Source organism: Tupaia chinensis, unplaced genomic scaffold (assembly GCF_000334495.1).
Source record: "Tupaia chinensis unplaced genomic scaffold, TupChi_1.0 Scaffold000031_1, whole genome shotgun sequence".
NCBI classification, from domain to species: domain Eukaryota; kingdom Metazoa; phylum Chordata; class Mammalia; order Scandentia; family Tupaiidae; genus Tupaia; species Tupaia belangeri.
In genome coordinates this window covers 1,343,791-1,360,932 of record NW_006159461.1, presented here as the reverse complement: position 1 = coordinate 1,360,932, position 17,142 = coordinate 1,343,791, and the positions used below count along the sequence as shown (strand labels likewise).

Below are 17,142 nucleotides of genomic sequence, written 5' to 3'. Positions count from 1 at the left end.
ACTGGGTGACGGACAAAGAAAATGCGCATGACAGGAAACTGCATGGATTTCAATTAGTCTCTCTCTCTCTCTTTTTTTTTGGTACAAAAATAAACTTATATTTTAATCCCCTTTACCGTAAGCTTTTTGAAGTCCCTTCATCTTCCGAGAAGGTTTACAGATAAAAAACCCAGAACTCCAGAAAGGAAACTAGTTGGTTCTCTCAGAAAATGGCATTTGCACCCTAAGAAGATTCTAGGGTAATCGATGTTTAAAAATCTTATTCTGGAGCCAGCAGGTGGAATAGGGATTAAGGCTCTGGACTCCAAAGTAGCTGACTGTAGCTACATCCTGGACCTGGGGCTTGAGACTCACGACGGGCATGTGTACATGCGTGCCCAAACTCTTGAGAGGGAAATGGAGGAGAAAGGACTGCAGTGTGGCCATCTCCCTTTGGGGGTCATTTCTGGCCTTCTGTCTGTCTCTCTGGTGAGTGCATGTGCCCTATAGCAAAAATCTCAAAAAAAAAAAAATCCTATTCTAACCCAACAGTTTCTGGTAAGTTAAATCGCCTGGTAGAAGCCCCAGAGACATGCACTGCCCGGAGACCTGGAAAGCGGCAAGCCTTGTAGAGGGGCGTGCCCACCGCAGACACCGCGAAGGGGTGCCCATTCACGTACTCGCCCCGCCTGTCAGATGTGTACGTGCGAAGTCTCTGACAGTAAGTCTCCTAAGAATCATGATTATGATCCCATAATTGTTCACAGTTCCTCCCCTTCTAGATTCACGTCGGCATCATGAGAAGCGCCCACTGCCAAATAATCCCACTTCACGTTCGAGCCCCAGACGGTGAGCAGTGCACCTGTCAGCCCTGTATGCTGCAGTCAGTTTGGAGTGACTTCTGGCCAAGTCCAGTGAGTTACCTTCAAAGGATGCAGAGTTGCCATTTTTGAAGGCATTAAAATAACACCTGGGAGGAGATCTGAATCAGGAAGAAAGGCTGGAGCAGCACGCCGTGTGGGAACGCAGCGCAGCTGACCTGCGTGGCCTCTGGGACAGAAAGTGTCCGGGAAGTCCGAGTCCCTGTGTTGTGCCATCTGTCGTGTGTCAACCACCACCAGGTGCACACTGACTCCTAAGGGAACGCGAGGTCTGAGCCCCTGACGTTTGCCTGTGAAACTCGTAAAGAATACAGAGCCCAGGCTTCTTTAAAAAGCACACTCGTGACCACGCAAGCAGATGCTGCACGGAGCGCTGTTCGCGGAGGACGCACTCCGGGCCAGCCCTTCCTTGGCCCCAGCATTCGAGATGTGCTCTCTGGCCCCAGGTCACTGCCCATGACGTTGGGGAGATGAGGGCCAGTGACATGGCCACGTGGCTGGGGCTGCTCCGCGGGGCTGTTCACCTGGGAGGGTTGCAGTTCGTGTCCGGAGACCTCCCTGAGTGTGCTGGGTGTGCATGTGCCCAGGAGCTAGGGCTGGCGGGGTCTGGGGGGACATCTGGACCCTATTGGGGGTTCACCTCTCTCACTCATGAAAACAAAAACAAAAACAAAAAACTTAAAAAGAGGAAAGGAAAACAAGATAAAGGGAAGAAGAGCGCCGTGCCTCCTGGGGCCTCCACACTGACGGGGGAAGCAGGGGACAAGTCAGGGGAGAAGACGAATGAACACACCCTGCAGATGGCCCTGCATGGGAAGGAAAGATCTGGAAGTGGGTAGGAGTATCAGGCAGGGTGGGACCTCAGTGGCCCTTAGGCCTCTCGGGTAGGTGACATTTGAGAGAAGAGTGAGGGAGAGCAGATGCCACGTGCAGAGGCCGATGGGGACAGTGTGCTGGGAGGAGGGACAGCAACAAGCATTTGAGGCGTGCTGGGCAGACCGGGAGCGGAGCTGCTGCTGGGAGCCCAGCACCCAGGGTCCAGGACGGCGGCTGGAGGTCAAGGCTGGGTGGCACCAGCAGGAGCTGCGGGGGACAGAGGAGCCCCTACGCCCTGCATGGAGCCCATCTTTAAAGGGCACCAGCCCAGGAAGGGAAAACAGAGCTGGGAGAAAGTCCGCAGGGCGGTGTGCTAGAGGCCAATGGCAGGCATGGACTGCAGCGTCACCACAGTGAGGCTCCCGAGGCCCTCAAATAGGAGCAGGCGCATCAGGACCAGCCTGGGGAGGGTTCCTGCAGAACTTTACAGAAACAGGTTGGTGGAGGACAACGGCTGCCCGGGAAGGGCTCAGGATGGAAACCGAGGTGTGCAGAGACAGCTCTCCTGAGGACGTTAGCTCCCAGAAAGGGGAAACAGAGGGCAGACATGGATGCTGGGTCTACAAAAGTTTGTACATTCTCTCTCTCTCTTTTTTTTTTCATTGTAAAAATGTAAATATATTTTATGCTGAGTGGTACAGAAGGGGACAGACATTGGCGTCTTTGCTGGGAATTCACATTAACTGGCAGTTTTAAATGTACTTGCATATAAAAATACTTGACTGGGGCCAACAGGTGGTGTTGGCAGATAAGGTTCAGGACTCCCAAATGGTCAACTGTGGTTCGAGTCCTGGATCCAGGGCTTGAAACTCACATGAGGTGCGGGTGCGTGCATGCCCAAATTTCTGAGAGGAGAAGGGAGGAAAAGGGAATGCAGCATGGCCATCCCCCTTTGGGGGTGATTTCTCGCTTTCTGTCTGTCTTTACAGTGAGCACATATGCCCTAGGGCAAAACTCCACCTAGCTAAAAAAAACATGTATTAGTCATTATGTATGGGAAACGGTTTCTGCATCTCACCTGCTCACTCACTAACACGTCACAGGCACTCACTGCCTTTGGGTGCTCTGGTCCGGGAGCTCCCTCTAAGGGGGTGATAGGAACCACGACCTCTTAGCCCCAGGAAAGATTTACGATTTTTTGTAAGCTCTGTAACTTTAGCAGACTTCCTGAAGCTAAGCCTTAGACCCTCTGGGAGGATCAATTTCAGATTAAGAATATTTGGTCAAAACATAAGCATTTCTAATCATCTTTTTGTTTTATGGCCTGCAGCGTCACCACAGTGAGGCTCCCGAGGCCCTCAAATAGGAGCAGGCGCATCAGGACCAGCCTGGGGAGGGTTCCTGCAGAACTTTACAGAAACAGGTTGGTGGAGGACAACGGCTGCCCGGGAAGGGCTCAGGATGGAAACCGAGGTGTGCAGAGACAGCTCTCCTGAGGACGTTAGCTCCCAGAAAGGGGAAACAGAGGGCAGACATGGATGCTGGGTCTACAAAAGTTTGTACATTCTCTCTCTCTCTTTTTTTTTTTCATTGTAAAAATGTAAATATATTTTATGCTGAGTGGTACAGAAGGGGACAGGCATTGGCGTCTTTGCTGGGAATTCACATTAACTGGCAGTTTTAAATGTACTTGCATATAAAAATACTTGACTGGGGCCAACAGGTGGTGTTGGCAGATAAGGTTCAGGACTCCCAAATGGTCAACTGTGGTTCGAGTCCTGGATCCAGGGCTTGAAACTCACATGAGGTGCGGGTGCGTGCATGCCCAAATTTCTGAGAGGAGAAGGGAGGAAAAGGGAATGCAGCATGGCCATCCCCCTTTGGGGGTGATTTCTCGCTTTCTGTCTGTCTTTACAGTGAGCACATATGCCCTAGGGCAAAACTCCACCTAGCTAAAAAAAACATGTATTAGTCATTATGTATGGGAAACGGTTTCTGCATCTCACCTGCTCACTCACTAACACGTCACAGGCACTCACTGCCTTTGGGTGCTCTGGTCCGGGAGCTCCCTCTAAGGGGGTGATAGGAACCACGACCTCTTAGCCCCAGGAAAGATTTACGATTTTTTGTAAGCTCTGTAACTTTAGCAGACTTCCTGAAGCTAAGCCTTAGACCCTCTGGGAGGATCAATTTCAGATTAAGAATATTTGGTCAAAACATAAGCATTTCTAATCATCTTTTTGTTTTCTTTTTTTTTTTTCCTGTTTTTAGTGATTTTGTTTTTATTTGTTTGTTTTTGTTTTGTGGGTTTTTTGTTTTTTTTTTTGGCTATAGGGCACATGTACTTGCCAGAACAAGAGAGAGAGAGAGAGAGAGAAAGGTCATCCCACCCCAAGAGGGGATGGCCACACCACGATCTCTTCTCCTTCATTCTCCCCTTGGGATTCTGGGCATGCATACACATGTGCCCAGGACTTGAACTGGGCAGTTTGCCATATGGGAGTCCAGTACCTTAACCTCCACTCCACCTGCTGGCTCATATCTTTGTTTTTAATCAGCAGATTTCTAGATCTCTTAGCTGTCTAAATAGCCACTGTAATACAACGTACAGGTTCAGGTCTACACTTGACATTTCATGGCTGACTGGTTGAAATCGCCCTGAACAGTCCTAAAGTCTGCTGGGTACACCAGGGCGTCACTAGCCCAACCGGTGACCTCGAGTCTCTTAACCCCAGTGTCTCACAGGGCCTGGTGTGGCCGCCACTTACGTGATGAGTTCTTTTTTGAGATCTCTTGCATGGAGCTTGGGTTTGGGGCTTGGTATAGAGGCCTCACTGGGAAACTTCTTTTCTTCTAAATTTTCTAGAGAGTTCACTGGGTCTTTCTGGAAAGAATATGTAGACATACAGAAGCCATTAGGGAACACTAGAAATACAACTGGATTGGAAGTCATCAGGTGGGACTTGAGTTTTGACTTAAATACTTAGTTGAAATAGCTCATAGGATTTGCATGAATAGGAAGAGTGTCTTGATTGTTATAGACTTTTATTTGAAGAATAAGAAATTATAATAGATACCTTTAAAAATATATATTTTAGCAGCTAAAATTATGGAGGCATTTCTTGAGTTGTATAATAAAGTTAATATTATAGTATGTTTTGAGATTTATTGAATGCCTCCCAGAGAATGCAATAATATTTCTTCATATATTCAGCAGTAATACCAGCAGAAAAACAAGAGAAATATTGGAAAAATAAATCATGTCAATTTTTACACCAAAAAAGAGAAGTTTAGATGAACAGAATGTGTTTAAAATATTCAAACAATTAAGATCTCAACCATTTATTTAAATACGTAACAACTGGGGCTACAGTAGTTAGGTGTGTGATTTGATTTTTCTTATTTTCATATCGCTTCCTGTTTCTTTCTTCAATTGCCTCTTTGGCGAAGTTGGTATCTTGTAATGGTTTTAGTAGACGTATTGAATGTTTTGTTGGATCTCGCTAATTTTCATGGCCTTCTTTTAAGTTTAATACTGATCTGGATCCAATAAGAAAGACTCACTAATCCTGGCAAATAATTTATTTACCATGTGATACATTATCTCACCGGAAACTAAGGATGGTATTCCTCAGTCACAGAATTAGCTTGCTTTCATCATGAAGCTTATATCCAGCAAATATAATACTTCCTGGATTTAATATTAAAATCAGATTAACTAATATAGAAAACTATTTTCTAAATCTCAAAAGTACTGGTCTATTTAAGGTGAGTAAACTGTTCTGAATTGTTCAAAGTAAATCACATTCACATGAAATGGATGTAAAAATGCTACAGCATAATATAATTTTAATAAATCTGAGTCTATATTCAAAAGCAATGGAAAACAAAACCCTTGGATTTTTTTTTTCAGTCAGAAAGACAGTCTAAACATTGATCTCAGTCATTAAAGCAAATGTAATTTCTTTTTTGGGGGAGAGGTTTTTGCTATAGGGCATATGCACTCACCAGAAAGACAGAGAGAGACAGAGAGACAGAAAGCGAGAAACCACCTCCCAGGGGGATGGCCACGCTACAATCCCTTCTCCTCCATTCTCCTCTCGGGATCTAGGGCACGCATGCACATGTGCCCAGCATGAGTTTAACCAGGTCCGGGGCTCGAACCGCAGTTGACAGAGTCCAGTGACATAGCCACTACGCCAACTGCTGGTCCCCGTAATTTCTTTCATGAATTGTTTGGCTAAGAATTCAACTATTTTGCATAAGAGCATTCTGTAGTAAATATATTGAGAAGTTATTTCAAGTGACATTATCTTCAGATCACATGACTAGAGCCTGGTTTTGTAGATTTTCTTCTATGTATCATTTACAGTGCTAAATATTTCATTTCTATTTTACTGATAGATGTTGGGAAACAGTGGCTGGTAAAAATACACCATGTATACACAGAGAAGCGTGTGCTTCGTTCTGCTTGCCTGCGGGGGTGCAAGCAGAATGCTGTGCTGAGCTGCCTTTGCACAACCTGCAGGAAGACATGGTCGAAGCTCTGCCCTGCAAGTCGGACAGTACAAATGGCTAAAATGAAACAATCGTAACTGAAGACCCTAAACCTGGCAGTTGCACTGTCCACTCCATTTGGTACTATCTGGATTTGGCCGGGATAGTATGTCCCGCTAGAGTTTAGAAATGTCTTGGCTTTTGGAAAGTACACACGAATGCTAAATCCGATATTCCTCAGTGTGGAACAGCCTTTGTTTTTTTGTTTAGAGGCTAAGGTTTTCACAAAAATGGAACAAAGTAAAAAGAAATGGCTCTTTCATTTTATTATTTTTCTAATAAGGTTAAGAACAGACTATCTACGAAACCATATAAATTTATGGCAACTTGAACTATAAAAGTTCTCAGCTCTTGGTTGAAGGCTGAGTCTGTATTATTATGGAAGGCAAAAAAGAATGGGGAATTTTAACAAATTGATGCATTCTGCAAGTTTAGATCATGATTAGAGTAAAATGCATACAGCATAAAGCTTGCAGACTACATGGTATTTAATGTGGTGTAATATGTGATAATGCTTAAACAGGATAATTTCATTAGACCTTTTAAGTACGTTTAACTTTTTTTTAACTATAGACTGTTACGTATGTGATTACCTTATAAAATAATAATCTTTTTGGCTTTTATTTGCTCAACATTCTACCTTTGGAAACTTGCAGAGTATATGTATTAAAACACAGGTGACCACCCCAAGGGTATTCTTTGATCGGTTTTGTTATGAAATAATTTTATATCAGATGATTTTTAAATGCAGGATACATCACTAGCATTTTCCCCCCGAATTTTAAGTATCATTTAAAAATAGTAATTTGATCCTGTGTCTGTGTAAGAGGCCGTGGCACGCGTGCGTTAGAGAGTACACGCGTCGGTGAAATTCTTTTAATGTACAGATGGACATTTACACTGATTCCAGTAAAGACCGGAACATAATGGTAACATGAATAACAGATAATAGCATCTGGCACTTTTAACATTTGAAGCCCTGAAATCTTTGGAGAACTGACAGTCGAATGAAACTGACAGCCCTAGTTATTTCTCGGCACTTTCCTTTGGAGATATTTTGAATTTTTTCCAGATTCAGGAATTTTTTTTTTTTTTTTTAGGGGGCATCTGGACAGGCTATTTCACTGAGAGAGACAGACAATATTTTCTGAAAATTACCACCCAAATTAAGCAACTGTTGGGCATATGAGCTAGATAACAATGAATTAGAAATAATCAGTTGATTTCTGGTTGTGAGTGTCAGGGTGGTGAGTGTGGGGGAGGGGGCTGAGGAAGGAGGTGTCCTGGGAGCAGGGGACATGTCACGCTCTGCTCGTGAAACATTCCCGGCATATTGTCCGGACCACCGGGAGCTACCCCAGTGGAGCTCACTGGAGACTGACCAGAACGAAGCAGTCCTAGAACTGGTTCTCATGGTCACGGCACCCTGTGGCCCTGCCTGGTGCAGAGGAGACGGGTCCTGCGTTCTCCGAGGCGCTAGACAGCATCTGCTCCACCTCATTCCACAGGCCGCTTCATTCCCTCTGCTATTTATCAATAGTTCGTAAATCGTCTCCATTTATTCTGAGTGATTTCCCCCCTTCTCCTTTCTTGTCATGTTAGGAAATTCCAAGCCTGTCAATTTCTATATTACATCGTAGGCCCACCGACCTCATGTCCCACAGCGTCAGTTTTCTCCTGTGAGAAAGGTGCTAGTAGCCCTGCGTGGCAGGATCGTGGGGTAGCCGGACACCGTGTGCACACGCCTTGTCTTTATTCTGACTGGCCACAGTGTCGCCGTGCCTGTGCTCCACCTGCACTCAGAGTTTCCCCGTTCCTTCCCTGAACGCAGTCTCCTTCCCATCGTCCCAGCCCGGCCCCGAGCAGGGGTGGGCGATCCTCTCTGCTAGCAGGTTACCTTGGCACCGATGAGAGGACGAAGAACACGGCGAGACGTGGTGCCACGGAGTTCCAAGGATTCCGAGACTGCGTGTCCCTGTCACTTACAGCTGCCCGAGCAACGCGCCGCCCCATTCAAAGAGCTGCGGCCAGGACGCGCTCAGCCTAAGACACGCCTTGTCAGCTCAGCCCCAGGACGAGCACCGAGCACTCGGGGTCCAAGGCGCTGAACACCTCCCAAGTCTTCTGTTATTCCTAGGGACGCTGACTTCTCACCTCACGCCTAAAATTCAGACTTCAGAGTAGGGAGGTTGCAGATTGCTCAGTAAAAGACTGTGGTCAGACCTGAGGAAGCCGTTCTGACAAAAGCACACATTTGTTCTGAAGAAACCTACTTTTTTTTTTCTTCCCTCTGAATTTGCTGGGAAAAGAAACACTGTCAGAGATCTATACCCATTAGAAAAAAAGCACTCCAGTTGAATTAATAAAACTACCAGGATGAACCCGGATTTTTTTTTTTTTTAATGATGAAAGAAGCACAATAGGAAAGTGAAGATAAAATATTTAAGGCCTCTTTTTCCTGCTCTCGGGGTGACAAGAAGTATAGCCGAGGAGGTGCTGAGGGAGCTGTCTGAGAACACACAGCGTGTCAAGTTGGCATAGTTGCAGAGGGACACCAGGATAAGCCATGCCAGCCAGGCTATGCAAGAGCCCGAAACAGAAATGAGGAACCGCTGGAGGCACTTCCGTTCATTACTGCTCAGAATCAGGTCCTGAGGAGGATTTCTGGTGCGTGCACGGGCCACGGGCCATTTACGGCTCAGTCACAGGAATGAGGACAGAAGGCCTAAGAGCCACTCAGCACTCGGCACAGAGATGCGCCCTGGAATCAGAGCGCCTTCAGGACCTCGTCCCTGTAGGCCTGCAGAGGGAGCACACCACCAGTCCCTAGGGGAAGTGCTGTCCTTCATGGAGCACGCTGACTTCTGCTGCACCCACGCCCCCAGCACTGGATCTAGAGGCAGGTGTCCCTGTCGGGGTGCAGGCGCTGTGTGCCGTGGTCTGACTGGCAGGTGACTGGCGGGAGGCCTGGCGGTCCCAGGAACTGGAAGGCACGTCCCCTCTCTAGAGCTAACCCGGACGTACTGGGACGAACCAACAACCGTGACTGCGTGATGACGGTGCCTCCGGCCACCCTGCCCGCTTCCTCGCTCGCTGCTGACTTCCATGTCGCAGAATGACCAAGGAGGAGGAAGACTGGCCAACTTAGATGCTATGGAGAGGCTGCAGTGCAACCTCCGCTGTCTGCAGGAGCCTGAGATGGCAGCGGAGAGCCCGGTGGAGGGCCAGGACCACGCTGGCCAGTCCTCCGTCGTCCCTAGGTCAATGGACTTACACTTCGTAGCTGCTGGTTCCACATCGTGAGTCACACATGCGTTATTTTCCAGAGAAAGGTTCTTCTATGTAGTCTCGTGACGGGTTAATTATGACCATCCCTAGATACCTTAGGTGAATTGTCAAAAGCCAACCAGAATAAATGACTAAGGCCAGCATGGCAGGACCTCATCTAAAGCACTGTCACATGAGTCCCCTCGTGCTTCCTCGAGGTGTGGGTGGTGGCCACAGAGCCTGCCCCACAGAGCCTGCCCTGGATCCTGCAGGGTCTTCCAGAGTCCCGCCCAGCCGCCCTCGCGGGGCAGCCATCCTTCCTGTCCATGTGTGTCTGCTATGCACTTGTTCAGCGGTGTGTCTGGCGACAGCCGGCCCTCCCTCTGGACCCGGCACACACGTGCTGAGGCACACACAGAGCAGGAGCGCGTCCTGTTGGCCACAGCGTCTGTCTCCAGGATGTCTCGCTGCCTGGACTTGGAAATGCCAGTGTAAGTGTGCATAGAGAAGGAAGAAAGGAAGGGGGGGGAGGCTGAAGCGAGGGAAGGAAGGAGGGAGGGCGGGGGGGAGAGCAGGAGGGAGGAAGGGAGGGAGGAAGTGGAAACAACGTGGCCCTGTGATTGCTACTGCGTACATCGATGTTGATGTGATGTTCAAGCGTGGACTAAGATCTAATCAGACCCCACGTCTCTGGCCTACAGAGCTGAGGAAGGTGGCACACATGTCTGCAGAGAACGGCTGTTTCAGCTCTTCAGACAAATCAGCTGGCAAGACCCTCAGCCACTCCCTGACCAGCGGCAAGACAGGATCACGGATGGTAACCCTCAGGTCGTAGCTGCAGTCACGCAGTCTCACTGATGGCAGCTTCCGGCCATGAGTGCTTCTGAACGACACCAAGTAGTCCATGGCCACTCGGTCCCAGGCGGGCAGCTCGAGCTGCAGAGACAAAGCCGAGTGGATTCCTGCGTGGTCACAAACTGGCTTCGGTGCTGGAAACCCTTCCAGCTCCCTTTGTGAGCCACGGCAACAGGTTCGACCTGGTGGGAAGGGTCTTACTTCTGCCTGACTTGAGTTCCTCGTCGATCACCCGGCTCAGGAAGGAGGAGCAGGCTGACGTAGCAGTGCTGAGTGTGCATGCCCCACCCAGGCTGACTTAGCAGTGCTGAGTGTGCGTGCCCACCCAGGCTGCCTATGCAGGCCTAGTGCTAACATCCCTCCTGAAGCCACGACACTGCAGCCATTGTTGGGGCAAATTCTCCAGCACATCATATGGGCAAGCAACAGCAAAAGTTGAATTCGTTGATAAATTTCACCTGAAAAGTAAAACCACCACTTTCCCACAATCTGCAACAAGACATGAGATTGTGTGTGATGTAAACAGCCCCACGGGGGGTAATGTGGGCGGGCAGAGCTAGATGCTCTGCAGTCGAGCTGGGACCCACGTGAGACACCGTACCTCTTTCTCCTCCTCTGTCTTCCCGTGCGCTTTGCTGTAGTTGATAGGTGCGTCCCAGCCCTCCTGGTCACAAAGAGCCTGATAGAACGCCGCGTTGACCAGAAGGCTGCTCGTCTTGAACGGGGAAGAGGACGGAGTTGGAATAGAAGTGACAGAGGGAGCTAGGGGTGCCGCCTTGTCTAGGATTCGATTTTTCTTCATGCTTAAGTCCAACGTGCCATTTTCATCCACTTCTATCTCGGCCCCCTGGTTTCCAATGAAAGACAGAAAAACATTTAAGCAGTTTGCAGTTACGGCTCTGCCATGTGGGGCTTTTAAGGGATCATTTTAAACCAAGCTTTCATGTCAGTGTATCTGCTTTTAAGTAGAGCTTTCTGATTCGCATTGGTTAATGTTCAAGTCTTAGGCTGACTTTTAAGAACGACTCCATTAGGGAGCTTTATGTTTCTGGGTTTAAACAAAGTAAGCTTAGTAAACATAAGATGCTCTGAATTCTATTGTGAATGTATCGGCTAGAACAGTTTTATGTATATATTTTGAAAAGTTTAGCTTTAAATCTTCTTTTCTAGTTTAAAGAATAATCACTTCCCATTCATCATTTAAAGCATTAACACTTGTTTTTATCAAAAGGCACACACAACTTCTCAACGCTCCCCTCCCGCTCATCAGAATATTAATCTAATCTGAGAATACGCAAAAATAACCAGCTGGAAGAGAATTATTTATTAGAATATTAGCTTCATGCAAAAGCAACAATTTACCCTAGGTTATTTGAACCGGAAAAGCTTTGTTGAACTGTGGGGGTTGGGAGGGAGAGACCAACAGTGCAAACCTCCTCTCTGGGGGTCTTTAGGTGAGAGCTGATAGCGGGTCTCTGTGGGGTTTAAATTCTGCAGCAACAACTTAAGAATAAAAGTGTCTTGTTTTCCAGGTACTTGGAATAAGTCTTCAAACTAATCCTGCCTCACATGCTCGTTTGGTTTTTGTTGTTTCGTTTTGCATATATATATATATTTTTAAAGATTTATTTCTTTATTTAAATTCATCGGAGAGAGACGGCGAATGGGAGAGGGGGAAAGTGAGAAAGCAAGTTGCCGGGTCCAGAACTCCGACCATGGGCAACCATGTGGGACCATTTGAAAGAATGTATCTCCTGTTCTACTTGGTTCAAGTCCTAGTACATTGTCCACCTGCTACCGGTCCCCTTTAAGATCTGTACTGCAGGGTGGCTTAAACGGGGTCATGACTGGGGAGCGCCACCGCACAGGAACCGTCAGAGGGTTGGAACACATGCCTGCCATTTTTCAAAACAGATCACACCTCACTGGTACTTCCATCATCATCCAACTTCTTGACGGTATCTCAACTCTCCTGCATTTGGCTGGCAAAGCAGGAGTCTTCTTCAAATACGGTCGTTCGCAAGCTCCCCCACTCCGTGGTAACCAGTCAGTCACTTCCCAGGGCATTTATTTTAACTCCCCTTTCCTATCCTCCCACTCCCCAGTAGTGGCTGGTGGGCTGAAGGCTGCACTAGCCAGGCTCCCCGACATGCCTGATTCATAAAATACAAGCACCTCTTCTATTTGCTTGTTTAACCTGTTCATATTTCCAATCTCGCAGCCTACGAGATAGATATGCTTACTATATTTGCAGGAGGTAAATACACTTCTGATATGTTATACTAAGATGCTTTGGCCATATCTTTCTGTCCCTTTTTAGTAAATAGTTTAATCTCCCGTGATAGTTTTAAGCCCCGAATTTGACAGTACAGCTTATCCGGGATAATAACTTAGTAACCACAACATCTTATGCCATCTGTATAATATCAAATACATTTTTATACCAGCATTAATAAACCTTAGTTACAAAATCCAAGATATTAACCATATCACTGCCACACGCTCTGCCTCTCCACGACCTCACCATGCTTTCTGCCAGGAGAGCATGAGAACAATTTCTGGCTTCAAAGCTGGTCTGTCACTATAGCAGTGAAATGGAGCTAGAGTCATCAAGTTTAATGGCCAACGTAAAGTAAAATGCTAAATATTGTAGTTGCTGACATTTTTCATAAAATGTTAGTTGTTAACATTTTTCAAAAAAAAAAAAAAAAAAAAAAAAAAAGCTTGGGTTAAGACTTTACAACCAACATTCACATAAAACTCCAGACCTCTGTGACAGATGGCTTAGGAAAGAGAAACCATGTGACTGGGCTGCAGAGTTTTATAGTGCAAAACCCATAAATAGTGCAGATTTCATCTCTCTGAAAAATACCAACTCTTCCAAGATAGCACTAATATATGTTTTAGTTTCTACCCCCTCCCCCCAAAAAATCAGAGAGTAAATTTTTAAAACAAGAGATTCTAGGCGTTGCTGTAACTATGCATCTTAAGTAATCACGGCTTGATTGGGGGAAAGAATATCACGCCTAATGTTTAAAAGTGACGCTTTTCTGCTTCCTGTGCCCCAGCAGGCTGCTCTGAGCACCTGACTTCCCTGGGTGGCGGCGAGGGCACAGATGGGCTTTAAGTGAGCGCACAGATGCACGCGACAATTGCACACAGTAACAGACAAGGGTCCCTTTCTGCCCGTAGATGGCGGATCACACGTTTACAGCACGGATTTGTATTCAGAGCAGTATCAATAGACAGCGCTTCTCCCTGTGCTTGAACTCCAAATAGCAACGCGAACAGGAGGTGGGGGGCGGGGCGTGGGGGGAGGGGTGGGACTGCTGCTGTTACCCACCCCCCCCCAGGACTGCTCACTGGTTTTCCGAAGCCCTATTTTGGATCATGTGTTAAGTATTTAAGTTTAAAATTTAAGGTTTGTTTGTTTTGAGGTTAGGTATTCAAGTCATGGACTAGGGGACTTCCAAAAGTTTGTGGAAAATGATAAAGTACAGGTTTATTTTGGTACCAGAAAATGGCAATCCGTGCCTAAGTTTTTACCGTGCACATTTTCCTGCGAACTTTTGGAAGACTTCTTTTCCTTTCCAACTTAGAAGAGACATCAAAGGCCATCTATTTCAGCCACTTCTGAGTCACATACACTGTTGACTATTCGATTGAGAAAGTACTTAATTGAAGACACGACATTTTGGGGAAAAGGAAATTGAAAAGTAGGTTCTTCTGCCTTTAAGAAGCTTATTTTGTGCATATAGTTTGTTTGTCTGTTTGTTTTAGACACTTTTGCCGGAGCACATGTGTGCTTTCTTGGGAGAGACTGGGGGTGTGTGGAGAAAGCACTCCTCATCGGGCATGGTGACACTGCCATCCCTCCCTCTCCTCTCGCCCTCCTTTTGTGATTTTGAGCATGGAAGCACCTGCTCCATTGTGGTTTTCAAGCCTCCAGGTCTGGGACTCAAACCATAAAGTCAGACATGTGAGACCTAGCTCCTTTAACCACCGAGTCACCAACTGGCCCTGGACAAAGATTTTTAGTGAAAAGTACTTGAATAGCTATATCATAAATCATGATTAAATTGAAAGCTGAAATAATTACTCATTATAATCCTTGTCTGTACTGTAAAATATGAAGTGGCCTAGATGTCCAACAACAGAGAAATGATTAATGAAATCAGCAACATTAATTTAATGGCATATTAGAGAGTGAGTAAAAGGATAACTATGAAGACTGTTTTTATACAAGACACAAGAGAACTTCAAGGAAGTTCACGGAAAGTGTATTATGAAAAAACTATGCATATATTTCAAATTTTTTTTTGCACCTAAATAAACCCATACTTTAATTCCAACTTTCCAACAACTTTTAAAAGAAGAATTATTTAATTTAATTTATTATTATTATTATTATTATTTAATTTGACCAGAGGAGGGAGGTAGAGAGAGCAAGGGAGAGAAAGTGAGAAAGCAAGTTACTAGGTCCAGGACTAGAACTGTGGTCAACCACATGGGAGTCCAGATACTCAACCACCATGCTCCCTACTGGACCTCCCATAAACTTTTTGAAGTCCTTTCATACTTAACGCTTCTCAATACAAGAAACTGCATGGCATTCCTATTATACTTAACACTAGAAGGAAAGACAAAACTTTGTTTTTGGAAGAACAAAAGAGAACATTAATATTATGCTTGTACAGAAGCTTAAGTTACTTTCCTCCTTTATTTTCCAGGCAAATGATAATATATTGTTTCAGCAATTAATTATTATACACTCAAAGCCAATGATGAAGTAGAACGAAATTATAATTTGTAATTCTATAATTAATTAGAATTAGGATTAAATGTTCTGATTGTAAAAGTGATTAATTTTCCAAACATCTAGAAAATAAGACACCATTGTTTTCCTTACTTGACAAGCTCCCAGTGAGTCCAAAATAAGTCACCTACCACTTTCCTTTTGCAACTTGTCTGAGACACGTCTCCCTGCTAGGCTTCTGCCATCATTAACCCCTGGCTTTCATCCCACGGTTCATGTTCTTTCCTTTTTTGCTTTAGAGAATTTTGTGTGGGAAGTATCTTTCTGTATTGAAAGCTCTCTTAAATATCATTTCAAAGTGGTGAGGTATTAACAAGCAACAAATGGAATGAAAATACATTATTCTTACTAAACGGTAATTAAGTATCAAGACTATTAAGATTATATACCTGTGAATTATACTCAATATATGAGGGCATTTCAAAAAGTTGGTATAAAATGAATTAAAATGCATTTTTAGTGTAAAAACTTGCAAAATTCATATATAACTGTTTAATCACATACATTTCCTGTACTTTTTGAAAACTCCTCAAAAACAGAATGATGGAATCTTGAAGAGAAATGATGAACATAAGGTATAAACTTTCAATGAAATCTGTAAACACCTCTCCAAATCTTTGGGATTTGGAACTGTGAGCTTCGAGAACTCCTGGGACCAGCAGTTAGTGCAATGGCTATGTTGCTGGACTCCCATGTAGTCGACCGTGGCTTGAGTCCTGGACCCAGTGGCTTAAACTCACGCCGGGTGCATGTGTGTGCATGTCCAGGATCCCAAGAGGAGAATGGAGGAGAAGGGATTGCGGCGTGGCCATCTCCCCCTGGGGGGGGGGGGAGGGTGATTTCTCGCTTTCTGTCTCTCTGTCTCTCTCCGTCTTCCTGGTGAGCGCATATGCCCTATAACAAACAAACAAACAAAAACTCTCTCAAAAAAAAAAAAAAAAAAAGAGAACTCCCAGGTGAGTTGAGAGTCTTTATACCATGAGGTCTTTAGGAAGAGAAGAAATCGAACAAGTGCAAATTCAGAGCTTGGTCCCAGCAGCTGCAGTGGTGCCACTCAGAGGACACCTTTCATCTCTCTGTACTGCAGAAGGGACCGGTTCCAGGACTCCCTAGGGATACCCAGATCCAAATACTACATATCAAAACCCTAAAGCAGTGTAAATGCAGTCACGGCAGTGGTTCTAGCATGTCATTTGGGAAATGATGACAAGAGAAAAAGGATCTGTGTCTGTCTGGTGTAGACACAGCCAATTAATTTTAATATTTCAATCTGTGAATACTACTGTTTTTTCCTCTGCAAAATGGGATAGTAATGTTTAGTTTCTGAAAGGATTGAAGACCGTGAATACAGGCACAGTGCCGGGCACATGATGGTATCCCATGAATGACACTGAATGATCATGGTTTGACTGGGTTTTGAATACCCAGGGACACGTCCCCAGTACTGTGCACAGGGCCAACGAGCCGGTTACTGAACACCGAGTGTCCTCACACACACGCCCATCGTGTTGCCAGGCTTCCCAGCCTGGTGCTCAGAACCTCTCCCTGACGAGGTGTTAGAGTTCCCAGAACAGGCTGCGTTGGGGTGCAGGCAGCCAGAGGGCCCGGGCTACTGCTGACACCAGGCGGCAAGCATGGCGTGCTATTCTAGGCGTTGTTCAAGCACCAAACAGACTTTGAACTTTAAACATTTCAAGCAAGTGTCAATTTTTTGTTTTCTTTTAAGGCACACTGTGCATATGCCATTTTGTCTAAACAGGTGGGGAAAACACCAAAACAAACAACAGAACGCTTGGCAGGCAGAGTGCTGAGGATAAAGATAGACTGTGAAGCGTGTTCCTACCTCTGTGGATCGGGGTGGGAGGGGGGAAGGGAAACGGGGAGTGTGTCTGGCTGGTGCTGGGACGAGCTCTCTGGTCCTGGAGGTACCCCCCCCCCCAGCGAGCTCTGCCACCCAGGAGCACACTGGTT

The 17,142-nt window shown here is 45.9% G+C and overlaps 1 protein-coding gene across 2 annotated transcripts in view; it reads right to left on the bottom strand.

The window, feature by feature from the left end:
- LOC102472026 (ST18 C2H2C-type zinc finger transcription factor) overlaps positions 1-17,142 on the bottom strand; it is a 140,700-nt gene that overhangs the window by 30,673 nt on the left and 92,885 nt on the right. For both annotated transcript variants that reach the window (XM_027771407.1, XM_027771409.1), the window contains exons 10-11: positions 10,957-11,202; positions 4,445-4,560 (exon numbers count right to left, since the gene is read on the bottom strand). In XM_027771407.1, coding sequence (XP_027627208.1) covers positions 4,445-4,560; positions 10,957-11,202 — 362 coding nt within the window. The remainder of the gene's footprint in view (positions 1-4,444; positions 4,561-10,956; positions 11,203-17,142) is intronic.